The 27,874-nt window shown below is 33.8% G+C and overlaps 1 protein-coding gene across 2 annotated transcripts; it reads left to right on the top strand.

The window, feature by feature from the left end:
* Nucleotides 1-4,301: 4,301 nt before the first annotated feature.
* LOC138713899 (uncharacterized) lies at nt 4,302-15,999 on the top strand. 2 transcript variants are annotated; one of them, XM_069846411.1, is made up of 2 exons: nt 4,302-4,465; nt 14,099-15,999. In XM_069846411.1, the coding sequence occupies exon 2, from the start codon at nt 14,101-14,103 to the stop codon at nt 15,925-15,927; it is 1,827 nt and encodes a 608-aa protein (XP_069702512.1). In that variant the 5' UTR covers nt 4,302-4,465; nt 14,099-14,100; the 3' UTR covers nt 15,928-15,999. The 2 variants fall into 2 exon arrangements, with proteins under 2 accessions (XP_069702512.1, XP_069702521.1); XM_069846420.1 differs by having other exon boundaries at nt 4,306-4,453.
* Nucleotides 16,000-27,874: the final 11,875 nt, after the last annotated feature.

Genomic DNA, 27,874 nt, shown 5'->3' with positions numbered 1-27,874 from the left:
ATACACTACCACGCTGTGCACACCTAACCTACACTAGTAAATAAAGATGACTAAAAAATTATGTAATCTTATGAAAACACTATAATAGATAAATATTATTCACAAATCACTATGGACTATAGACACTATTATAACACTAACAATAAAACTGTTAGAAACTTGCAAATATTTCTTGTATCACAAACAAAAACCAAGCATGGAAAACACGTTGTTATGGCTACTAGCAACAAGTGGAATTTTCCTTAAGATAAGAGTTGTGCTCTCCTTTGTAACTGAATATGTTTTAAAGGAAAGCAGCCTTTGAAGTAGGTCTAACACCTGTTGGATTCTATGAAGAAATATTTCGAGAAGTCAAGAAGCTACACTGACTCAATCGGAAATCTAATATAAAAAATAATGTATGAAATATAGCGTAATTTCCAAAATGGTCGCAAAATTCAGAGTGGGGGTCGTGGACGGAGAATTTAAATTAACAGTCAGAGCTCGCAGCCTTTTAAAAATGTGACCTTAAACAGCTGATAGACCGGTCGTATGATCATGAAAATTGGCAGAGGGCATCTTTAGATCATAAATGAATTATTAAAGATAAAAACAAAGAAACGATTTTTTTACCAAAAATCGACAAAATCTCACATCAGTGTATGCTTGGGGACATTATAATGAAATTACTAACTTTCATACTTTTAAAGCTAAACTCACAAAATGTTTATCACTAGTATATCTGGTTGATAATAACACATGTACAAACTTTCGTCTCTCTCTATGATAAGTGGCTTGCACTTTATTAATAACTTAATTATATAGTGTATTGCTTAATGCAAAAAGTCCCTTGCGTCACAATTTACATTATTTTTCATTGATATTCACTTATAAGATTCTTTATATACCTTGGAACAAACATTACTATTGGAATTTTCTGTACAGCGAATGGGTAAATTACTAGGAATTTTTATGACTATTAATTTTTTTTATTTACTAAAAAATTCTAGCAATTTACTTATTAATTTTACAACAAAACCTTATAGTAAGCTTTGATTCCATATATGTAAGGAGCCATGTAAGTGAAAATCACTTAAGAATAATGTCAATTGTAGTGCGACTTTTTATATAAAGCAGTTCAATATTTTAGTAAAATAATTAATAAAATGCAAACCACGTATCATAGGCCGATGCAATTTTGTACACTTGTCACTAATAAGCAGATATACCAGTGATCAAAATTTGGTGAATCTAGCTTCGTAAGTATGGTAGTTATTGGTTTCACTGTTGTGAACTCTTAAAACTAATAAACTTCGAGAAATTTCAGTATAGTGTGCCCTTATATGCGGAAGCCGGAGAGTTTGCACGAGGAATGCAGTTGGAAATGTTTAGATTTATTGTTATTTTATTTGCAAAATTGTTGTTTTCATTTGTTACTTGTAATTTATTAAGTTCATACTGCTGTGATGTTTATGAAGGAGTATATTGAACACTTAAATATATATTTATGCTATTATAATTATTAAATGAAGTTTATTTACATTAGTATGTTGACTGATAATAATGTTCTATAATGTGAGAAGATCCATTAGACGTTTTTGCCCTTCTAATTTAAAATATCTGAGTTTTACTTCAAATATTCCTATCCCTAGCGTGTTGAAAAGGACTAACAATGGCGGCCGACTCGGTGATTGCGCTACTCTGTATATCCACGGACTCTGACTGATTCAGTTGTTGGGCGACATCTAGCGAGGACAGTTAGAAGTATCAGCGTGGCGACCGGTAGCGTCGACTCGAAAGGTAATCAAGAACACAAATACTGTAGTCTAGATGTATAGGGATGAAGTTACAGGAGAATGGAGAAAGTTTCACAACATAGAACTGCACGCATTGTATTCTTCACCTGACATAATTAGGAACATTAAATCCAGAAATGTATGTACTGTAGAATGTTAGTTGGGAGACCGGAGGGAAAAAGACCTTTGTGGAGGCCGAGACGTAGATGGGAAGATAATATTAAACTGTATTTGAGGGAGGTGGGATATGATGGTGGAGACTGGATTAATCTTGCTCAGGATAGGGACCGATGGCGGGCTTATGTGAGGGCGGCAATGAACCTCAGGGTTCCTTAAAAGCCACAAGTAAGAATGGAAGACAATAGAGTAGGGTAGAATATAAGGCAGTTATAAAATTGTTGTTGTTATTATTATTGTTATTATTATTATTATTATTATTATTATTATTATTATTATTATTATTATTATTATTATATGCAGAAGAACATTGATAACAGATAATTCTGGAGAGGGTATCTTTGAAGGCGCAATAGGTATACGTAATCCGTGAAGTGAAGATTATTATTATTATTATTATTATTATTATTATTATTATATGCAGAAGAACGTTGATGACAGATAATTCTGGAGAGGGTATCTTTGAAGGCGCAATAGGTATACGTAATCCGTGAAGTGAAGATTAAGATTATTATTATTATTATTATTATTATTATTATTATTATTTTTATTATTATTATATGCAGAAGAACGTTGATGACAGATAATTCTGGAGAGGGTATCTTTGAAGGCGCAATAGGTATACGTAATCCGTGAAGTGAAGATTAAGATTATTATTATTATTATTATTATTATTATTATTATTATTATTATTATTATTATTATTATTATTATATGCAGAAGAACGTTGATGACAGATAATTCTGGAGAGGGTGTCTTTGAAGGCGCAATAGGTATACGTAATCCGTGAAGTGAAGATTATTATTATTATTATTATTATTATTATTATTATTATTGTTATTATATGCAGAAGAACGTTAATGACAGATAATTCTGGAGAGGGTATCTTTGAAGGCGCAATAGGTATATGTAATCCGTGAAGTGAAGATTATTTTTATTATTATTATTATTATTATTATTATTATTATTATTATTATTATTATTATTATTATTATTATTATTATTATCTGCAGAAGAACGTTAATGACAGATAATTCTGGAGAGGGTATCTTTGAAGGCGCAATAGGTATACGTAATCCGTGAAGTGAAGATTAAGATTATTATTATTATTATTATTATTATTATTATTATTATTATTATTATTATTATTATTATTATTATTATTATTATATGCAGAAGAACACTGATGACAGATAATTCTGGAGAGGGTATCTTTGAAGGTGCAATAGGTATACGTAATCCGTGAAGTGAAGATTAAGATTATTATTATTATTATTATTATTATTATTATTATTATTATTATTATTATTATTATTATTATATGCAGAAGAACACTGATGACAGATAATTCTGGAGAGGGTATCTTTGAAGGCGCAGTAGGTATACGTAATCCGTGAAGTGAAGATTAAGATTATTATTATTATTATTATTATTACTATTATTATTATTTGTCATTATATAAACTGAAACGGAAAAACATTTTTAAGTACAAAAATGAAGTTAAATTTAAAATGAATACATAATTTTTCTTGACATCGCAAATGTGGACTGTCTGTCTGTCTGTCTGTATGTTTATCTATCTATGTGTGACTAATTTATTGTGTACAGCTATTATTAGCGTACAGCGTGATGTGGTGTGTGGTGTGGTGTGTATTCTTTTCATGGTCAAGTCTTCACCTTTACGATATGGAAAATACTTCATTTCAGTGTAAATAGGGAGGGAGTATGCGCCTCCCTATTAATCTAAAATATTGCCAACCCTCAAGCAACAACTGAAAATACACTCCAGATTATATCATGGCGATTATTTTCATAAAACATGAATCTGGGTCTCTAATGTCGAAAGCAGACATTCCAGCTTGGCGTTTCTTGCTACTGAATATAAAACACTATGTCGTCCACCGCTGTGGAGTAAGAATTAGCACGTCTGACCGTGAAACTAGCGGGCCCGGGTTCAAATCCTGGTTGGAACAAGTTACCTGGTTAAGGTTTTCCCTCAACCCATTGAGAGCAAATACTGATTAATTTTCGGCGCTGGACCCTGGACTCATCTCTCCGGCATTATCACTTTTATCTCACTCAGACGCTAGAAAAGCATAGCAGTTGATAAAGAGCCGTAAAATAACCAACTAAAAACACTTTATCAACTACTTTTCATACAGATCTCAGATTTAGTATGGAGGAACAAGGAAACTGCAATTCATTTACGCATTTTATGCACGAAAATGCCTGAGGCTGGAGGTAACCTTCTACATTCACCCATCTCTTCTCTTTTGTCTGAGGAGGAATTCCTGACGACCTTGGGGGGAGTTTTACGTAAGTCCAACAGCTCATCCTAACAATTTATATTTTACACAATCTTGTCAGTATGGCACCAAACAGCAGTTGCATCCCATGCTTCCAAGTTCGGCTGCACATTCAACTGGAACAGTAAGTCGCATTCTAGTGCGTCAAGATCTGGAAGAGAGGATTTGCCAAGGTCAGCTGGTCAAAGTCAGCTGGTAAGGAAACGAGTAAGTAAATCATTACGTCATCGGCTAAATCGTAGTGTTTTAAACACACAATCATTTCCATCTTAAATACTTTTATTTGCCAAAATTTCAACATATCTGGGAATTAAAGCAAAGTTTTCAGACCAAACGCAATAAAACAGAAATTACTCTCATCTCAGACATAACCTAAAACACTAGCTGGTAGAGTAACAGTAGGATTTAGATTATACACTGAAGACCGGGTTCAAATCCGGTTGAAGACATTTATGGCTATGTTCGCAATCCAGTACGCTATGTGTTAAAAGAACATGAGCCATGTTCCCATTACATATTTCACGCAATTACGTAATACTTCAAATCATTATCACTTTCAAATTAATATTCCTCTTCGTAGCCTCATGTCAAACATCTATCCTGGAGGTAGAAGAGAGAAAAATTATAAACGATTTGACATGAAACGCTTACTCTGACGTCATTCGTGGTAACATGGAAACAGAAGTGTAAGATGAACTTCGTGTCTCGTAGTTTTCCACGCTGTTCGTACGAGTCCATTCCATATTTAATGTGCCTTCAGGTTTTGCACATCAAAATTCTGTGTTGTTCCTACAAACGGAACGGAGAAAATCGGAGTGAGATAAGTGGCTGACAGCTTTGGAGCTCACACAGGAACTTCCTCTCAGCCCCAAATTCCCTAGGAAGGACACGTAAATTTAAATTATTTTTCTTTCCATTATCCCATATTTTCATTCATTCATTTCCCACAATAATATAATATAATATAATATAATATAATATAATATAATATAATATAATATAACATAATATAATATAATATTGGCCTTGGAGTCATGACGCTAAAGTTTTGGTATCTCAAATCGGTCAAATTTTGATCTCCATTATTGGTGATCGCCGTTGCACTACTTATTTGAGTCAACGCTTAAGTAGGTCTATTGCTATTCAAAAGGAAATGCAATTAGCGTTTTAGGTACTTTTCCCGAATCCAGCCCTTTGGACGAATTCTTTCTTCTATAAAATTTATTAAGTTTTCTGTATATAAATATTTGTATTTAGTTTATTTCTGTGACATACTTTATTATTACTACATTTATATCGCTTTTTTTCTTATCTTGTGTAATTCTTGTACATTTACAAATTCATGTTCTGATATATAATATAATATAATATAATATAATATAATATAATATAATATAATATAATATAATATAATATAATACAATATAATATAGGCCCTAATATAATATAACATAATATAATATAATATAATATAATATAATATAATATAATATAATATAATATAATATAATATAATATAATATAATATAATATAATATAAAAGTTATAATGCAATGTAAAAGTCAATCCCATTACAAACCAAATTCGGCTCAGAAGATTGTGCAAAGATATGAATGGAGAAAATTCACGACTCCTTCGGGAATGAAATCCGCGACCTTCCGACTTGCAGCGTTACGCATAGTACAGAGTGAACCGTAAGTAATGTCATTAGTTTCAGAGCGTTATTCTTTGAGATATTAAAATAAGAAAGTTTAAAATAAATTTGCTCGTTTTTGCTCCCTTTTCCAGATAAAAATTGTTTTATATGAAACATTTCACAGCGTGTTTTGGAAAGCCATTGATTTAATTCCCAATATGCTCAGTCAATTTAAGAGAGCAGAGTATTATGATAATAACTAATTGAAAGAATTTTAGTTTTGTCCTTTAAATGTGCAGAAATTTGATCCGAACAAATGCAACATTGAATAATTTCGAGGGAAAAATTGTTCCGGAGCCGGGTATCGAACCCGGGAACAATTTTTCCCTCGAAATTATTCAAATCAACTTTACAGGGAGTTATACCTGAAATCTTGATTTGCAAATGCAACATTGTAAAACGTCTTTGTTGGGGTCAAATTTCTTCGCATTTAAAGGACAAAACTAAAATTCTTTCAATCGTTAATTATTATCATAATATCTTAAATCGACTGAGCATATTGGGAATTAAATTAATCGCTTTCCCAAAACACGCTATGAAATGTTTCATATAAAACTATCCTTATCTCGAATAGGAAGTAAAAAGGAGCAAAATTGTGTTAAACTTTTTTGTTTGAAATATCTCAAAGAATAACCCCCTAAAATTAGTAACATTACTTACGGTTCATTTTGTGTATGACAATATATGACAATATAATAAGCCTATAACATAATTCAGTATAAAATAATATAATACGATATTAGTTATTTATGCAACTAGTGGGATATGAACACCATTACCGCACGAAAGTGTTTTGCAAGAACGAGGCGTAAGCCGACTTCTGTTATTACATGAAATCAATAATTATCCTCATCCCACTAGTTGCATACAATATTTTATGCTCGACCATGCCGAAATGTAGTAATTATACACCTTGTAGCAGACCTTTAATGGACCTCATTAAAGTACACCTATTCAATAAAGTTCAGGTGTTCCACCAATCAGAAAATACCATTGTAGCAAAATGAAAGCGCAAGTATCGATTATTCTCGAATATGCCACGGAGGCTCGAAATCCAATACTGTCCCTGAAGGTTATGTTGAAGAATCGATCCAAAATAAAATTGAAATCTCAAACACAATATTAAGCTCAGTCGAAAAAGACAACACACAAATTAACATCAATTCACCGTCATCTTCCAGCCTTTCACAAAGCACATTCCCGCAAATTCATTTCACCAATTGCACAATAAATCACCTATATTTGAAATAAAGTCAGATTTGTTACTATATTAATTAGCGTTAATTGTAAATAATATTCAAATAAATTCAATTTGTCATCTCGTTTTTCAATGTCTAATTCAATTTCAAGGTTATATCAAGATTAATGTTTATTTTACTCTCTAGAATATATCAAGGTCAATGTCGACATTTGTTTCTCGGAAAAAATCAATACTTTTGCGTCTGCGCACATCTCACAATTTACGAGGTATTGCACAAGGTCAGTTTCGCTCCTCAGATAAGAATAACATGAATACTTATGAATAATTTCAAGTTATAAAAAAGGTCGAGCATAAAAAGTCGTATGAAACTTGACTGTAAAGGTAATTAAGACGTTCGTATGAAAATTATGAAACTCACTTGCGCTCGTTTCATAAACATACTCGCGTCTTAATTACTACCATTATAGACTCGTTGCATAATGTACTATTATACGCGTCTATTTAATAATGCATTTAATGCGTTCATGAAACGTACGTTGACTGAGTGCGATATGTAAATAATTACCGCATTCAGTGTGGTAATCAATGCCATGGTGATATCACGATGGATAAAAATCCATTATCAAACCAATGCGGATAAATTATATTACGTAGCCTACTCTAACATTATACTCGCATAACGTTACTGTAGCGCAGCGGTCATCAGAACACTGCACTCTCGGGCTAGCGTCTCTTGCCCGCAGGTCTCTTACAGTACCAGCGTGCATTCGTTGCTGCTGGCGGTATGCTTCCTCCTGCACAAGGGTGCATATTGCCATGCACTGCTTACCCGTAATCCATTTCAGCGAGTGCTGACGACCATTGAAGTAGCGTAACATAACAAAAAAGTGTAATAGAAAATCGTACAATACTTAAGGGGAGAGGATGGTATTTTTGATGAAAGAGACTAAATTTTCAAAAAAAAAAATTCTTTAAAATACCCTGTGATATGTGTGGGTCGCCATTTTTAAACTTCCTGCATTATCGATTTTTAAATCACTCACCCACTTTTATTGTTATTTCCGGTAAATTAAATTTTCAAAATTTTTTTTCTTTAAAATACCCTTTGATATATGTGGAATGCTTTGCATAACATTTTGTGGGTATTTGTGCCCTTATCGGGTGTTGAGACGTCATTTTTAAACTTCCTGCGCTATGGATTTTTAAATCACACGCCCGCTTTTATCGGTTTCCAGTAACTTCATTTTTTTTTTTGCTACATTGCCAGACAAAATGGATATAATTTCTGAACTATTAAAGATACATGCTAGAAATTTAGGACACACATTCTTTAGACTATTAGGAAACTTTTCTCTGTAACAGAATCTTGTTAATTGATTTCATTTTAAAAATACGTCCGTTTGTTTGCAAGAAAGGAAATCAGAAAATTGTTACTAAATTTTAATTGTTTATTTTTACAAACGTAGGGACTAATATCAAAATTCTGTTACAGACAGTTTGCAGAACATACTTTTGCAAACACATTGCAAAAACTGTTTGAATCTATCTTTTAAAACAGTTTAGATATATCGGTTTTAGTACAATCCTGCATTGGTTTTTTTTTTTTTCAAATTTCGGGCCCTCAAATAATTTTTTTTTTTTTCAAAATATTTTTATTGGGTTGAGTTGCCACAGCTATGAGCTCTCTACATACAAAAAATTAATAATTTACACCAACTAGGAAAAAAGTTTTAAAAAATACCATCCTCTCCACTTAACTAGAAAGAAAATGTACACAATTTAGAAATTATCATGCAAATTTCAGTGGATATCATAAAAAGTCCTTTCTAAAGTACAGTCAAGCACGTTTTGCGATAAACATGCAAGAAAAACTCGGAGTGGATTAAAACGTACGTTTTATGCTTATTTATTTGTTAACACGAAGCTTCCGAAAAGAAATAATTACCTGTCCTAGAGCCTTGGGCGGTAATTTGCTTCGTCCGTGAATGTGCGAAGTACAGCGCACTAAGAACTCCGCTCTTTTGTTACACTTGGTCGTGGGAGTGCTTCTGACATTTGAAACAAGTTTTGCGATTCACGTTTCTAACGCCAATTTACTAAATGTTTACATAATATAAGTACATGGACATCATTTTATTTTTACTAACATTTTTAATATTAACCTGGCTATAGGCTACCGTTGGATCAACGCCGTTTGCTACCCCCTTCCACGACTGGAGTTCGATGATACTGGCGTAGTATACAAACAAATCACTTTACTAGGTATAGGAGGGAAGAAAAGTAGTTCATCCAATTACGTAAACTAGGAAATATCGCGCTTTTGAGTTTGATAATTTTCATTAGGTTTTTGTTTAATCAAAATACAGTACTGTATTAACAATGAGTGTTTTTACTCACGAACTGAGCTGTCCATGCGGACGTATTCATAATGCAGTGTATATTATAATGTCTACAGCACGTTAGCGTACAATATAGAGAATGAAGTTAAATTGAAAAATAATCATAATATGGATATTTAAACACATTTTTGAAAATGGTGGCCGTTCATTTCGATACAGACTTTAGTTCTAATGTGCATATTAACGCACTATAGACTACTGTACTTAATCCCAATTACCAGTTTCGTCCTTCGTACTAGTAACTCATGTTGAAATAATTCTGTACCTACTCTACAAAAGAGTACCTTATGTACTGTAAATTCAATCTTGACTTCTGTCCGATCTGAAAAGATAAAATTACTGAGACATACTATATACGGTAGGTCCAAGAGGTTATGTCGTAGGGTCGTAGAAAGGGAGGAAATCACGTGACAGTTAATTACATAACGAGGCCCTTTTATTTAAGTTATTTTAAACAATTGTATAATATTACGCAGACGTCAAATTCCTAACAGGAATTAATGTTCTGAGAAAAAAGCTAAGACAGCCCAGCCACTAGCTGGCGAATAAAAGCTGTGCGGGAAACCGGGATACGACGTAGGCAAATGGACGACAGTACCTGTGCGAAAATGATTCAATATTGAAAGCTCTTTCGTCACTGGAAAACGCGAACATATTTTTGGAACGTACTGTTTACTATGACCGTAAGGCTACTATGACTGTATGCGGTCTTGGATCTGTGTGGAGGACGGTTGAACTTCATTAGTAGAAGGGGTGGGAGTGAAGTACATTAAAAAACTCAGGTACAATAAAAATTGAAGTAAAAATAAAATGATGTCCCTGTATAACTATAGAGGATTCCACGTTAAGAAAATAGCATTGGTTTTATGGGCCTTGCTAAATACATTGTACAAGCTATGTAGTAGGTAGGCGTTTCTATGGCAACTGGTCATTTGATAGAATAGCCCCATATGCTGCATGCTTTTTTCTTAACGTGAAATTCTCTATAGTTTCTGTTTCTCTTATAGGTGAATAGCTTACTATGCTGGATACCTTTACATACAAATAGGCCTACGTGTGGGTGCTATCACCTGTCGACAGGCACGTAGCTTCACTATGCTCGATATCTTTACGTAGGAGGGGTTGTTAAACAACGCGTGGAACAAGGAGAACAAGAGGAATATAGGCAAAATAAGCGGAAGACAAGGATAACAATTGTCATATACGAAAAACGATGGCCAAAAAGTGATACCTCGTGTCTGTAAATTTGCAGGTGAATTAAAAAAAAACAGTTTAAAAATTAATTTTTCTCTAAACAGACAATTTTTTTTATATGCTTGTGCTGTGCAAGATCTTCTACTCGAGGACAAAATATTAGTTAGGCTAACGAAAGGACCTGCAATTCCCGGACTTCAAGTTCGGCTGAGAAAAATCCAATTTCAAGAAGCGACAAAATTTCTTAATATGATGTCTTTTAGAAAGAAATAAAATCGGGATCCAGAGCGGGCTCGGGCGTGGGTTCGATTCCCGCTCGTGCTGGTTATCTGGTTGGGTTATTTCCTAGGTTTTCCCCAACTATAAGGCGAATGTGAGGTAATGTATGCCTATGGCGAATTCTCTGTAAAATACCATCACGCCATCGCCTATCGACGATAAATAACCTATAAGTTAATACAACATCGTTAAATAACCAGTTAAACTATTAAAAAAATCGGAATTCAAGTGCTCCTTACTGAGAGAATATTAGAGAACTGTGTTTCACCTCTGATTTGCAGACAGTTACAGGATTAACTGAGGGAAAACGTTTCGATTCAGCCTGCAGATCTGAGTGACAACGATTTAAGAGATGGAAGAGACCTCTAGAGAACAAAGCGGAATAAATAAGAGCGGGAATATTAAACTAACAGGCAACAGTTAATAACATGAGCATATAGCGACTCATAGGGGAGAGCTCGTCGAAATAAAAAACAAAAGAAATGTCAAAATTATTATGAAACAATTTAAACTCAAATAAAACGTATTAAATTACTAAATATACTTGTTTTTTTGAAAGATGGAGGACAGGAGCGTTGCGATCGGAAAAACAACTGAATGCCACATAGCGTAGTAGGCCTGTTGCTATGGTAACAACGGTTGAGTTGCCAAACTTACAGTTCCCACGTGGCCAGTGCTTAATAGCTCTCTTGGCGACATTTATTGTGCACACAATGTTAGCATTGGTACGTTTCGTCTTTGATTCTCTGTCGATTTTTGTATTGTTTTCTTACCTTTGCGTCAATTGTCAATGAATGTTTTAACGTCAGCCATCTTAACGACAATTGCTAGCTTCCATCAGCTGGCAGCGTGGTAGTCCATATTGGCAACATGCCATTGTAGTTTCAAGCTCGGCCGCTTAACTGTCATGTCCCATCTTTCAAGTATAGCTTTTAGTTCTCCAGCGTTCTATGACATTCACGCAAATCCTATAATATTTTCATTAAACAAGCAATTCTTGTAGTAGGGCCTATAATCGTATATTTTATCTTGAATACATTTACGGTGTTACTCAAATTGGGATATTAAATTTTACATCTATTTTGTTACTGACTGGCTCAGTTCTCAACACACTAAGTCAAATTATTTATATTTTCATCTTCCGCCCACGTACTCTGTATCACGATGCTCCGAACCGCAAAAAACTTCCTGCATCAATTGCAGCCGCTATACTAGGCTTTCTTTCCTTGTCAGATAAAGCATAAAACCCCTTCCGATGCTTCTGGCCTTGACGTCTGTTTCGGGAACTTATGATAGACCCCGGAATTTTAGGTGCTAAAAGTTAAGAATGACACTGAGTGTAGATGAATCGAAGTGGTGCCTGTGAGGAGAGTTTTAAGCCTAGTTCACAGGAGTCCGATATGTAATAACAGACAACTGAGTCAGAAGGACTGAGCAATGGATCTTGTAAACCGTGCGCTAGTTTGTGAGTGGGGTTAAGAGGATTAAAGACCTTTAACGGTACCAAAACGAATTATGATGCCTCTATCGTTATCATAAATTTTCTTTATTTTTACAGTAGTCTATACTGTATGTCGATGCTATATGGCGAGATGGTACTTGATGTGATCAAGTAGAGAAATGAATGAATGTATGTTGTTTAAGTTTTCTCACAGAAAGTACTGATGTTTAAAAAATAATTTGATTTAGAAATTTTCGTGGAAATAGACCTACTCGTTTTTCACCTTCCACAATATAAATAGTAAATTTGGAATGTCATTTGTCTATCTGTGTGCTGTAAGATGTCCGTTTGTGTACAGCGATTTCTGATAAAGTCTTGGTCGGAAAGAGTATGTGATAACTACTGGTAAAAATTTATAGATCCTCATTTAAATAAATAAACATTATTAATACTCGCAGAGTTAAGGCCATAGGGCCTTCTCCTACACTCTACAAGGTCACAAAGTATACAAGCAGTGAAAATTTGACAAAAATTAAAGTACAGAATACTAACATATTACAAAAAAATAATAGCATAACAAAATCGACACTAAACAACATGAAAATAATACCATAGTAGAAAAAAGAAAGTAAAATACAGATCTAACGATTGAAATACGATAAAAGCAACTCAATAAAAATAGTTAATAGGGAAAACGTAAGGAAGAATACAACAAATATTATAATCTACTAAAAAAAAAGTCGAACAGGCCTGTAGCAAGTCTAACTTTAGAGAACACAAAACTTTTCTTGCGAACATCATCAGCAGAGACCGGAACTTTGGCAGAATGCCTTTTTAAATGTGTTAAATCTGTCTTCATTTTGAAAGTAAATCTGTACGAATTATACCTTTGTGATTGAAACGTCATAGTTTTATGTTGCCCTTTTCTGCCTTTTTAATATAAATGCCTAATTTATAAAATAAATGTTTTTTTTGCCTTTATTTGATTATTTATCTATTATATACTATTAAAAATTGCCTACAGGTATACTTTAATTTATTTCTATAACCGCTACAATGAAAGTGACTTCACCGAATGTATATTATTGTCTTTCAGTCAGTTCATATTCTCTTTGCAACAATGAGTGCTGCAGTGCAAAAATGTATAACAGTAAGCGTTTTAATTATCGATTGTGTTTATTTGACGAGGCAACAATGAGTGCGGGTCTAACGTTATTTTTCTTTCAGTTTTCATTGCGACGTTGTTGTGGCTAGCTAAATATTTCATATCGCAACATATCAGTACAACCAAACACAAAAATGTACTTTCCAAGGCTACTGGGAAGATTAATTTCTTTGCTTCCAACAGTAATTGCAACATCGAGTCGAAAATCTCAATTTGCATTCGACTTATGTAAAGCTTTTCTTGCTGCCGAAATCCCTTTATGGAAAGTGCAAGGTTGTGGGTCTAGTGCAAGGTTTTTGTAATTGCCTTTTATTGTGTATTTTAGCTATTTATAATACCTATTTTCCTGCCTATTTTAGCTATTTATGATGCCTTTTTGCCTCCCTATTTTAATGATTCATAATGCCTAAACTTCCGGTCTCCGATTATCAATAATGGAAGTTCATGACGTTTATTTCTATTTAGGTATGGAAGCTTCTGCTGTACATCTTCTACTGCTCTTCTACAGAGTTGAATGGATAGATTCTGCAGTGGTTAAAGGAAGTGGCGACGGTCCAATAATCTGGGAGGAATCTGGAGCGTACAAAGAAGTCGTTCATCATGAACAAGATTTGCATGCCATTCCACGCAGTGTGAATTCAAGCGATGCACAAAAAGAACCTCTCCATGAAAAAATAAACATCTCAAAAATTCTTTCATCTTCTGAAAACGCAACGGTTCTTAGTTCAGGTAATTCAAACAGTACGAGTGAAGGTGATGGGAATTCAACTACTGCCAAACATGACTCCAATGAGGAAGAATACGAACTTATACAATTAATAAACACTGAGATGACCTTAATGTTAAGAGAGGCTAACGACACAACTTGGAAATTCATCCTGGATAGAAACAAAACAGTTGGTCTAACAGCTATAAACAAATCTCTGCAATACACAGAATTTCTCATAGAAATGGTAAACAGGTCCACTCTACTTGATGAACTTTGGAACTTTCAAAATGACTCTGAAAATGTCGAGTTCCTCAGTAGAGTTTTGCCCAGTGATGACGTGTTACTGGGGAGGGAACGTAGGGTTCAAGAACTGAAGCAACTGTATACATTACTGGGACTTTACGTCGGCTTTACAAACGCCACAGCTTTATTGATTAAAAATAAAAACGAGTATTACAGGAGCAATGAAATGAAGACTTTGGAACACATCGCCGATGGATTTAGAGAGATAATACAGCTGATCAACGCTGTTCTTTCAGAAACAAGAGACACAATTGTAAACTTTATATCATCTTGTAACGTGGATTTCAGTTCCGATACCCCTTGCAAGAAAGAGTTACTAGATTTGACAGCCTTCGATTCTCAGTTGCAGAACCAAACTCAAGATCTAGAAGCACTTGAGAAGTTACTCGAAGACGAGAAGTTCAGATTGTCTTTGGACAAATACATCAAACCAGCAACACAAGGCGTCGTGTTTTTAGTTGGAGTTTTCGGCAACGGATTCTTGTTGATCAAGTTTCTAAGGCACAAGGAAATGCGCACGACATCCAATCTGCTAATCCTTAATTTGACTCTCGGCGACTTCCTTTCTCTTTTAATGATGTTTATAGTGTTTCAGATGGTTGATGCTCGTGGATCCTGGGACGTAGGGGTAGGCCTATGCAGAATGTACAAGTTTTTAGGACAACTGTGTCTCGGTGTATGTGTTTACTTTACAGTCGTCATCAGCATTCAGAAATGCTTCATGCTGACAGATTTTCTGAGATGGCGAGGTAGTGGATATCGGGTGCTGAAAGACATCAAGCCCGATCTTGTCATCTTGTGTGTGTGGTTTATCGGAAGTGTGCTTTCAATTGACATTACGGTGAACTCCGTCATCTGGTATGACACTCACTGTCGTGATCCCCGTGAGGTTTTCGTGAGGAGGGGAGACAGAATTAACTTTATAACATTTTTTGTAGTCCCGCTGATCATCATCGCCATCTCCTCTGGAGTCTCCGCCAGGCAACTGCATAGCAGCATCAGGAGTATATCTCACAAGGCAAGGAGTCTCGACAGGATGCGACAAGCACGTTTGCTGAGTTCTGACGCTCTCATAGTCCTATCCACAGTCTTCACCCTCTCCTACATCCCCCATTTAGTTGTTGCTGCTATAGATATTTGGTATGAAATGGGCATGGAAAAATCTGTTATTACGATTGTGTACTTTGCTACGTTCACTCTCATATTCACGAACACTTGTTTTAGTCCCTTGACTATCTATGTTATAAGACATAAATACAGAGAATATATTTATTATCGATGACTCTTGCGTGTTACAAAACTAAGTTTGTATTAAGATAACTAGATATTTCGTAAATAAACTGCTTTTAAACTTCACTGTGTTACTAATGTTGAAATGACTTCTACATGGGACAAACTGGGAGATATTTTCATAAACTATACAAGGAATACAATGACAACAATAACGAAGTCACACAACAGTTTAACCTTCGTAGAACACATCACCAGCTCCAACCACAACTACAGTAATATAAAAACAGATATGTAAATACTACAAATTGAACTGAAAAACCAAAAACTAAACTCACTATAACAAGACGAAATTTATAAACATACAAAAACACATGTACAACATATCCTCAACACTCAGCTGAATTTCAGAACACACTTTATTTGACACAAAATTATTAATCAAAAACACATCTCCACTTCTACCCACACACCCTAACCAAGACTTAGCCTACTTACTTACTTACAAATGGCTTTTAAGGAACCTGGAGGTTCATTGCCCCCCCTCACATAAGCTCGCCATCGCTTCCTATCCTCTGCAAGAATAATCCAATCCCTATCATCACATCCCACCTCCCTCACATCTATTTTAATATTATTTTCCCATCTACGTCTCGGCCTCCCCAAAGATCTTTTTCCCTCCGGTCTCCCAACTAACACTCTATATGCATTTCTGGATTCGTCCATACGTGCTACATGCCCTTCCTATCTCAACCGTCTGGATATAATATTCCTAATTATGTCAGGTGAAGAATACAATGCTTGCAGTTCTGCATTGTGTAACTTTCTCCATTCTCCTGTAACTTCATCCCTCTTAGCTCCAAATATTTTCCTAAGCACCTTATTCTCAAACACCCTTAATCTCTGTTCCTCTCTCAAAGTGAGAGTCCAAGTTTCACAACCATACAGAATAACCGGTAATATAACTGTTTTATAAATTCTAACTTTCAGATTTTTTGACAGCAGACTAGATGATAAAAGAATCTCAACCGAATAATAACACGCATTTCCCATATTTATTCTGCGTCATCCTAACCAAGACACCAAAAGTAAACCGGAAGCAAGCACATGACCTCACTAAAAAATCTGAAGATGACGATACATCACGTCGAAATTAATCATTAAGGTAAAATTCCTCGTGCCTTGTATGAATGCTGTTTTCTTGTAAAAGAACAATATGAAACATAGTGTCATGTAAAGATGCGTTTTCATTGGGACTATTTTTTATACAAATGTATTCTTATGATATTTTGTATCATACAGATCTCTTCCATAAAGATAAGTGAAGAAAGTTTGAGAGTTTACACTGGAAACATGTATAGACCTACAACATATCTGCTAATTCCCTATTGCAGAAATGTCAAGGTCAGAAGCACGTACACGACTCTACGTGCTACCAAGCACTGACTGGTTGCAATGAATCTATTCTGCAGGCAGTAGCAGTGAACAATGGGTGAGAAAAATGAACTCTATTGGCCTACCACTGCGAGGTGAATGAAACTGCTTTTAAGCAATAGATAATGTGTCACATTCATACAAGACAACAAGAAATCAAAGCATGTTTTGCAGCATGTTCTCTCTCATAAATGCAATTAATTATAAAGAAGTACAATTTAATAATAAACATAGACTCTCCTTAACTTATACAATTTCAGATAACTAGGGTCTAATTAATTATTTGTTATAGTTATCTAATAATGCAATTAGTACATAAAGCTGCTTTTCTGTTTTAAACTTATACAAAAGGAAAAGAAATTATAGGACATTCACTATACGATAAAATGAAATAATAGGTCTACAATAAACATATATTGTCTTTAACTTCAGTTGTTTTAGACATGAACCCCATCTGATTAATTGTTATGTAACTATTATATAATCATGTACTTATTATATGAACATCACACTTCTATAAACAAATTTAAATTCCTGAATTCTCGCCTAATTCAGAAGTGCATTTTTTGCTTTTTGTCGACACCAGCCTCAAATCCATTTTAAAATTGTCCTCCCAGCCATGTTTCGGCCTCCCCAAAGGTCTTTTTCCCTCTAGCCTCCCAACTAACACTCTATATTTACGCATTTCTAGACTCCCCCATGGGTTTTTCCTCAACCTAGTACGAGCAAATGCTGGGTAACTTTCGGTGCTGGACCCCAGACTCATTTCACCGGCATTATCACCTTCATATCATTCAGACGTTAAATAACCTAGATGTTGATACAGCGTTGTAAAATAACCCAACAAAATTTAAAAATAAATAAATAAATAAATAAATAAAAGACTCCCCCATAAGTGCTACATGCCCTGCCCATCTCAAACGTCTGGATTTAATGTTCCTAATTATGTCAGGTAAAAAATACAATGCGTGCAGTTCTGTGTTGTGTAACTTTCTCCATTCTCCAGTAACTTCATCCCTCTTACCCCAAATATTTTCCTAGAAGAAAAATTTATTACAGCTTTTGTAAAAAAAAAAGCTTTCATTTATTATATTAAACTAATATTTTGAATAGGAATATGTTCATAATCCAAATTTTCAATTAATTAGTTAATTGAAGTGGTGAGATCAATAACCATTCAAATCCATTTACACAAGTTTTGAGAAAAATGCAAAAAACTTTTTTTTTATTTGTTACGTAATTATTTTTTGCAGGTAATATTTGTGGTTGTTTTAGAGATCAAGACAAAGTAGTATACCAACTTTTAAAGTCGCAACACGTGTGAAAATATCCAAAATTGAATTTCAAATTTACAAAAAATGAATAGCCAGAAGTGGACTTGAATGGTTATTGATCTCACAGCTTCAATTATTATTTGCACTTTTTTATGGAATACATTTTCTCAGATTGGACACATTTCAAGTGATCCCATCGTAACTTATGGTTAATAACATTAACGTACCATTTTGTACTTCTCAACCGGTGCTCGAAATGACTATCACAGTTCACCAGTACCTAGTATTTACATGTATTACTTGTAATATTATTTACATATTTTAGTATCTACACTTAAATTTACATTTATTTGTCTACTGAAGGATGCACTGGAAGGCATGGTGAACGGGAGAAGAGTTCGGGGCAAAAGAAGATATCAGATCATAGCTATGAAAGAAATGGTTTTGAAGTGTTAGTGAAATCAGGATAGAATCAGTGCAGTGAGTGAGTTGATAGCGAAATAAGTGTAGTGCCGAAAGGTACTTGTGCAGGTATGAACTTAGGGTTAAGATACAAATTAGATTTACTTTAAATGTTATTTTTAGTGATCGTGCTTCATTTAATTTAGGATGCTCCTTGTTATTATTATTATTATTATTATTATTATTATTATTATTATTATTAATTAGCCTATTATTGTTTTTATTAGTTGTGTTTATTATTAATTGTCATTATTAAGTGTAATTAGTTACCATTGCCACCCGGTATATACCCATTTGCAGTGTGAATAAATACATACAACATAGACGACGTTAAGATATATGGATCATATCAGGAGACAAAGAGGAAGGCAGAAAATATGGAAGATTGGAGAATATTGGGTTTGCAGTGAAAGACCTGCCCTTGGACAGAAAGCTACGAATGAATGAATGAATTAGCAAATCATTTTGTATGAGAGAGAAAGTAATGCTGCATTGTGTAGAAATGTCATATACGTGCTGAACGTTTTCCTTTGCTGTTTCTGAATGAGGCGTTCAGAGCGTTTCGAGGACTGAATCTAGCTTTGTATTCGGGTGAAATTACAGGGTAAAGGAGCGTTAGGACCATGCATATGCAAAAAATATTCAGTATATTAATATATGTAATTGGAAATTAATTGCAGAGGGGAGAAGAGAAGGTGTGGAATGTAGGAAGATAGAATGATGCGTGTGACGGAATAAGGGAAGACTTGACGTCCTTCGCTGATACAATTTTAGTCCATTCCGATGCGTTGTGTATTGAAATTCATTTCTGTCTTTCCTGCTTGAATCCAGTCGACCTTGAGTTGCGTATGTGAGACGAAAGCGCTGTGATCTGGAGTTCAGTTCGAAGACAAACATCGGTGAATACGTAAAGGCTGCCGGAACTGGAATATCAAGGTGGGTTAAGTTGTGTGACACGTGTATTATACAAGCATAACAACTGTAAGTACATATAATTTAAGGTAGCCAAACATTATTACACTTCGTGGACAGAAATTTTTCTTTTCCGTAAAAAAAAGGATTGCTAAGTTTCCTATATTACGTAATACGCCTATTAAAGTTTTATAGTTAAAATGACGGTAGATTGCGCTGATGATAATCACTTTACTACACGTTCTGAGACTAAATTAGTTGTGACGCCTCCGTGGTATAGTGGTCTGCATGCTGCCTTCCAGCTTTGGAGGTCCCGGGTTTAATTCCCGAGTTCGGTCTCGAGGAATTTTTCTTGAAGAAAAAAATCTGGTCAATATAGAATATCCACCGGCCACTGAACGAATATTGCACACTTTTATCACTGCCAATGTGGCGCTATAAACCAATTTTGAACACTTTTATCACAATCACAACACATTTCAGTTCTTATTGTACTATGTATATAGAATTATTACTACATTAACACATTTAATATATCACTGGACAAAGTAAATGTAATTATTATTAAAGTCGCCATATTTTCTTTCTCGAATTACGATTCACTTTCACTACATGGCTACCAACACGAGAAGCAGGGCCGGCAATATATGCAAACGAAATTACACTAAATGTGAGGAATGTTACTACAGGTGTGTAGTATTGTTGCACCATCGGATCTGTGCCCCTTCAGCGCTGTCTTCGTTCTTGGAAAAGTTAACGCCTCTACTCACCCCATTCCACCCGTTTCTCTCCCACTACGTCAAACAGCAGGCCACGAACCTTGCCGAATAGGGATGTTGCCAAACTTCCGCCAAACAGTGTTATGTCCCTTGAATATTGCTTATGATAATGTAAGGTTAATTATTACTTATTCATAATTTAATTTAAGTAGGTCTAATGACGCTGATTGACTTACGATTGTTTGCAGATAATTATATTATTACAGTGGATATTTATTGGTTAAATTGAAATTACATCAGAAACATTATCGCTTTGCTAGCATTTTTTAACAGTATAATGTGGATGTATCCATGTTTCGTCTAAATACACAATATACTTTCCTTCTCTGCGAAATTTCGCAATTTTTCTTAAATAACTGGCCCTCCATGCTACAATATCATTTCTTTCAATCAAAATACATCTTGTATTTCTACAGTTTTTAAATCTAAATCCCATGACTCGAATCACTTTCCGTAGCGTTTCTCTCCCTCCTTGGAAATTTATTGCTTCTCCGCAACCTTGAATAATTTCTCCAATGTCGGAACTTCTTTCTGCATCGTATAAAATTCTTGTATCTTTCTTCTTAAAATACATCTGTCCATATCATCTACAAGAATTAAAGGTTACCTTGGTCTGTTCTTCCCTGGTGACTCTAGCTTTTCATCTCCTGCACAGACTCCCTCTCTCCTGATTTTCTTTATTAGGCGCTCTGATCTGCCTATATAAATTGCATAAAAAAGTAGTATTATATTAGTATTAGTTAAGTAAGTAATTTTAATACGTAATCAATTGAAATAAAATAAGCCTCACCTGTGATCGCAGCTGCTCTTTTCGTTGCCTGATTTATAGGAAACAGATATTGACCTGTTTGTTTCTCTTCATCGCAAAATGCTATTACTTGCTGAATAATATTTCTTTCGCCACTCCGTGCTACAGTATTCATGTTGAGTTGACAACACTGGACTGCAAGTGCAAATAAACTGTCCCGCAAGAAGGCTCAAAATTATGAGTAGTGGGAGAGAGAAAGAGAGAGGGATAGAAAAGAGAGAAATAGGAATACAGGGAGAGAAATGAATTGCCGAGGCTGAAAAGGAATTAAGGTTCAGTTAGCATATCTTACGGGGGCACAGATCCGATGGTGGGACTATACTGTATTATGTGGCAGGCTAGGTTAGGTTAGATTAGGCCGATTGTTGTCCAGGGCTCCAAGGCCGCCTTAAATAAATGCAGATTCATTTGTTTTATCTTTATTACTGCTATATTCGTGGCTAATCTGACGTTGCCAAGATATAAAAAGCATTGTTTTTTTTTTTAAACAGAAATATCTCGCCATATGGTAATGCAGAATTCCTGGACGGAAATATTATATACTTCTGTACATCATAGTAATATCAGTCCTATCACAATTTGACATAGAATAAAACTTAGGTAATAGTTTTTATAGAAACTTTTGTTATGTAATATTTCTCATAAAAATGAATAATAAGCGAGATATTTCGATTTATTTAATTCAGGCCCCCTTATAACCCTCCTTTTAAATAGAGTATTTTGAATGATATATAGCCTATAATCTAAGTTACAACGAACTTAATTTATATTCCAATTTTCATATAAATCGGTTCAGCCATCATCGCGTGAAAAGGTAACAAACATCCAGACAGACAGACAGACAGACAGACAGACAGACAGACATACAAACAAAACTTTCAAAAAAGCGATTTTCGGTTTCAGGATGGTTAATTATACATGTTAACACAAATTACTTTTGGAAAATCGAAAATTACCAGAAAAATTTCGGCTACAGATTTATTATTAGGCCTAGTATAGATTGTAGTTGCAGAAAGGCCTAATGGCCTTATCCGTACTAGTTTAAATAAATAAGAAATGTCGATCAGTACAATACTACATCCCCATAAAGAAGGAAATAAATCCTTCAATAGTAGCCTACTTCTTAAAACTTGTTGAAGACGTAATTAATATTTCAATAACATGTGATTTAGCAGAATTCCTTTTTCGCGTAAAAAAAGTTTCGTGGATATTTTGTGTCTTCCTCTCCGTAAAAAAAAAAAACAACCACGCCGACTTTCCCTGGTGCTCGGCACCCCCACTCGAGTGGTATCCCTCCCCCCATGGACGGTCTGCCGCTTCCCTTATCCAGTGATAAGAAGTACGCAGCTGTACGTCAAAATATAAATCGTGACCTTGTCCGCCGTAAGTGTCTCTATTTTTCAACTCAAAATTCTAGGCCTGACCGGGACCGAGTCAGGACGGTGTGCGTGACCACAGTGGACGTCATGCGAACATGCCGACCTGTTCCCTAGTCTACACAATGCAGTGTTACGTGGTAAAGACTGGGTAGTTACGTAACACTGAGCAAGAAGCGACGCGCGGAAGCTGCTCTGCTGCAGGGGTTTGGAAGGATGGCATTTGTTGATATTATGTCGACCAGTCGCGTGGTGTATGATGAGGCCGCTTCACTATGTGCGTTTTTGCGTTTCGTAGTTTTATTTATTTATTTACTTATTTATTTATTTATTTACTTATTTACTTATTTATTAACTTATTTATTTATTTACTTATTTTTTATTTATTTACTTATTTATTTATTTACTTATTTTTTATATATTTACTTATTTATTTATTTACTTACTTATTTTTTATTTATTCACTTATTTATTTATTTATTTACTTATTTACTTATTTATTAACTTATTTATTTATTTAGTTATTTTTTATTTATTTACTTATTTATTTATTTACTCACTTATTTATTTATTTACTTATTTATTTATTTATATACTTATTTATTTATTTACTTATTTATTTATTTACTTACTTATTTTTTATTTATTTACTTATTTATTTATTTACTTATTTACTTATTTATTTACTTATTTTTTATTTATTTACTTATTTACTTATTTATTTAATTACTCACTTATTTATTTACTTATTTATATACTTATTTACTTATTTTTTATTTATTTACTTATTTATTTATTTATATACTTACTTATTTATTTACTTATTTACTTATTTTTTATTTATTTACTTATTTTTTATTTATTTACTTATTTACTTATTTATTTATTTATTTACTTATTTATTTACTTATTTTTTATATATTTACTTATTTATTTATTTACTTACTTATTTATTTACTTATTTTTTATTTATTTACTTATTTATTTATTTACTTACTTATTTATTTACTTATTTATTTATTTATTTACTTATTTATTTATTTACTTATTTACTTATTTATTTATTTACTTACTTATTTATTTACTTATTTTGTATTTATTTACTTATTTATTTATTTATTTACTTATTTATTTATTTACTTACTTATTTATTTACTTATTTCTTATTAATTCACTTATTTATTTACTTATTTATTTATTAGTTATTTTTTATTTATTTACTTATTTATTTATTTATTTATTTATTTATTTATTTACTTATTTCAACTTCACCGCCTACAGAACCAATCTTCCAATTGTGGGGCTCACTGGAAAAGGGGCCCATGCCACGAAAACTAAATTTTGTAGAAGAAGCATTTATTTCCACTGAGATTTTCTCTCCTCACGTGAAGAAGAGGCATTTATAAGTGCTTACTATGTCCGGTAGACACATGCCACAAAACTGGAAGTTCATAAAAGCGGTGCTAGATTGTATGATGTGTTAGATTATCGAAGAAACTAAAAGTCAACAAGAATTTGGTATGGGCCCCTTTTCCACTGGGCCCCTCATTTATAGATGGCTTACATAAATACAATATAAACCTAATATATAAAATACATAAGTGTGAAACAAAAGAAGCAAGACAAACAAAAGAAAGGAAGAAGGAAAGATATCTAATAGATGCTAGAATATAATACTGTAGTTAACATTCGTTCCAATTGTCAATACAATGATATAGAATTATTTTTAAATTAGAGAAAAAAATATTAGTCTATACTACACTTATTCATAATTTAAATAGCTAAGGAAATACAGTTGTTTTTAAAATTATATGAATTTGTTTTTAATATTAATATGTTTTCATATTTTTATTTTAAATTTATTTGAATTCAAATAATGCAACTACACATATTATAATTATAGATAAAAAGTAAACATAACACAATGATAAAGAAATTAAATAAAAAAATACACGTTCCTCTTCTTTAAGGGGTTAGGTACAGCTTACAGCAGTACAATTTCTGGAAATATTCAACATTTTTTTCCTCCATTACTGTATATTGTGCAATAATGAAAATTGGTATGTGTAAAATACTGTCGTTCTGCTATATGAAAAAAATATTTGTACGATTTAAAAAAAAAAATTCAAAATGGTGGCAGTTCACTGTGCAGTGATGAAGCGTTTCCCTCATAACTCATAAACTTGTTAACTTTTTCATGTTCTCTGTCTTTTATTTTATTGCTGAAACTCATGTTTGCAATATTATGCTCTTTCAACTACACACCTTAATAAATAATATTTTTTTTTATTTTGTGCTATAAGAAAATACTTATATTTGACCATTTTTTAAATGACTTTATGTTTTATCACACAATCTATCAAAGGTAGAAAAGTGATCTTGCATCATAGTGTAGATATGACATGCATAAATACACACAAAAAATTTCATCACTGAATGTTGGATAGTTTTTGTGTTATGTGGGAAACGCTTCATCATTGCACAGTGAATTGAATTTTGAAAAAAAAAATGTAAATAATTTTTTTAATCGTAGAAATATATATTTTTTTCATATAGCAGAAGGACAGTGTTTTACACATACTAATTTTCATTATTGTACAAGATACAGTAATGGAGGAAAAAAATGTTGAATATTACCAAAAATTTACTGCTGTAAGCTGTGCCTATCCCGTTAGAGTATAATACAGAATATATTACAATTGTTGTATTAATAAATTATAATTGGGTCATACGCGAAAAAGCAATGTGCTTAAAATCGGATGTTACAATTAATAATGAACTTTATCGAAAAATTAATCACAATTAACTACGATAAACTATTATTTGTAATTACACATAAACTAAAAAAGGAAGGATGTATACATACATAAACATATTAAGTTAAGAATATGACATTGTTAAAATGGCAAAAATTATTTGATAAACCGGAATCTAATAGAGAATCAGAGTTTGAAAGAGAGTTTAAGTTTATTACGTAACAAACAATGGAGAATTCTTGAAGAAAACAGCTGTTCTAGGAATTGGAGTAACAAAACGTTGTCTATGACGTAATTCTATTCCTTTTACATTTAACTGAATGCATTTAAGAGTATCACAGCTATTCAGTATAACTTAGACCATGGGTGCCTATAGAACCGGGAGATATTACACGCCAAGCATACTCTGCTAAGGCCAATAACTTTCCATATAAAATAGGAAAAACGACCTTAACCCAGATAAGCCTGAAACTTTTTTTACTAGGAATTTCATCATATCCTTATAAAATGTACTTAAAATATTCGTTTATATACTGGGTTTTCAGTTCAAAGTGTGTCATGGCTCGCTGTATGCCGTCATGTGGCTAGCCGATGAGCCTAGAGAATTCAATCTTCCTACACTTCCGCAGAGGCATATTACCCAAATGCGAGAGAAGTTGCCTAGCAAGTACGGCGTTCATTCTGAAGAGTACGAACCGATACGTACGGTAACGCCGGTAGTAGCAGGAATGTGAACTGTTTGGAAATACGTACTGTCGGGATATGGGGAGAGGGTTAAGACGATTACTTACGTATTTGTTGACATTAACTTCGACGGTCAACATGGACACGGAGCATTTGATTTGTGTTGTGGAATGTTACCGTAAGCAACCGATGATAACAAATACCCTGCGTACGACTTGCCGGCGCAAAGCACAGTTCGAAAGAGGTTATGGTAGCACACAGACCGTACAGACCGCCATCTGTTGCTACGACGTTCAAGTTATACCGTACACGTTCTCAAGTTCAGATTGAAGAACGCCTTAAATAATAGGCAACTTCTCTAACATACAAGCTGAAACTCGCTTCAAATCGGTGACCCAACAACAGTGACGCCATGACACACTTTGAAATGAACACCCAGTAGTTTTTTAACACTGTGTAATCATGGCATTGGTTTTTTAAATAAGTGGCGTCCTACATATAGGTCGGTAGGATATAGGGAGAACATATGGGCGATATGCATTAGTTGTCCGAAATGTAGGAGCGAATGCAGATAAAACGAGTTGTGATCTCAATGTAAATCAAAACTACAATAATATAGTGCAACAATGTAATTTTAGACTGAATACTTTAACTCATTCTTGTAATAATATGTTATAAACTGTAAACACAAATTGTTTTCTCTTATACAGAGTGTTTCAAAAATACGGGGCACAATTTCAGGTATGTATTTCCCACATGTAGACAATCAAAATAGTTCATTACAACATGTATCCGGAAATGCTTTATTTCCGAGTTATGGCCTTCACAATATTGAAATTCACCGGAACGTTTTTCTTTCCGCAGGTCGTTGCCGTCAAAGGAGACACTAAGAGCGCACTCTGACAGTTCATTCCGAGGCGAAGGTTACATTCAGTACTTGGATCGAAGGTTTCCTGATCGATGGATAGGTAGAGGTGGCCCAATTGCTTGGCCTCCACGCTCACCTGATCTGAACCCTCTCGATTTCTACTTGTGGAGCCATTTAAAATCATTGGTTTATTCGTCTCCGGTGCCTGATTTGGAATCCCTTCGGAATCGAATTGTGGCATGTTCTGAGGACATACGCAATACTCCTGGGGTTTGGGATCGTGTTCGCAGGTCAATGAGACATCGATGTGAGGTCTGTATTCAAGGAGGAGGTGGACATTTTGAACATCTTCTGTAATGACAACGACCTGCGGAAAGAAAAACGTTTCGGTGAATTTCAATGTCGTGAAGGCCATAACTCGGAAATGAAGCATTTCCGGACACATGTTGTAATGAACTATTTTGATTGTCTACATGTGGGAAATACATACCTGAAATTATGCCCCGTATTTTTTAAACACCCTGTATACTCCTGAAGTGAGCAAAGTAATAATATGAACATTCAATGTTCATTACTGTGAATTGCAACAAAATAAATCCACATATATAATTCAGCGGTAAATTGTGTAATATTGTAACTTGAAAAT

Source organism: Periplaneta americana, chromosome 2 (genome assembly GCF_040183065.1).
Source record: "Periplaneta americana isolate PAMFEO1 chromosome 2, P.americana_PAMFEO1_priV1, whole genome shotgun sequence".
NCBI classification, from domain to species: domain Eukaryota; kingdom Metazoa; phylum Arthropoda; class Insecta; order Blattodea; family Blattidae; genus Periplaneta; species Periplaneta americana.
Note: the sequence above shows the minus strand (reverse complement) of the source record. Positions and strands in the feature narration are given on the sequence as shown.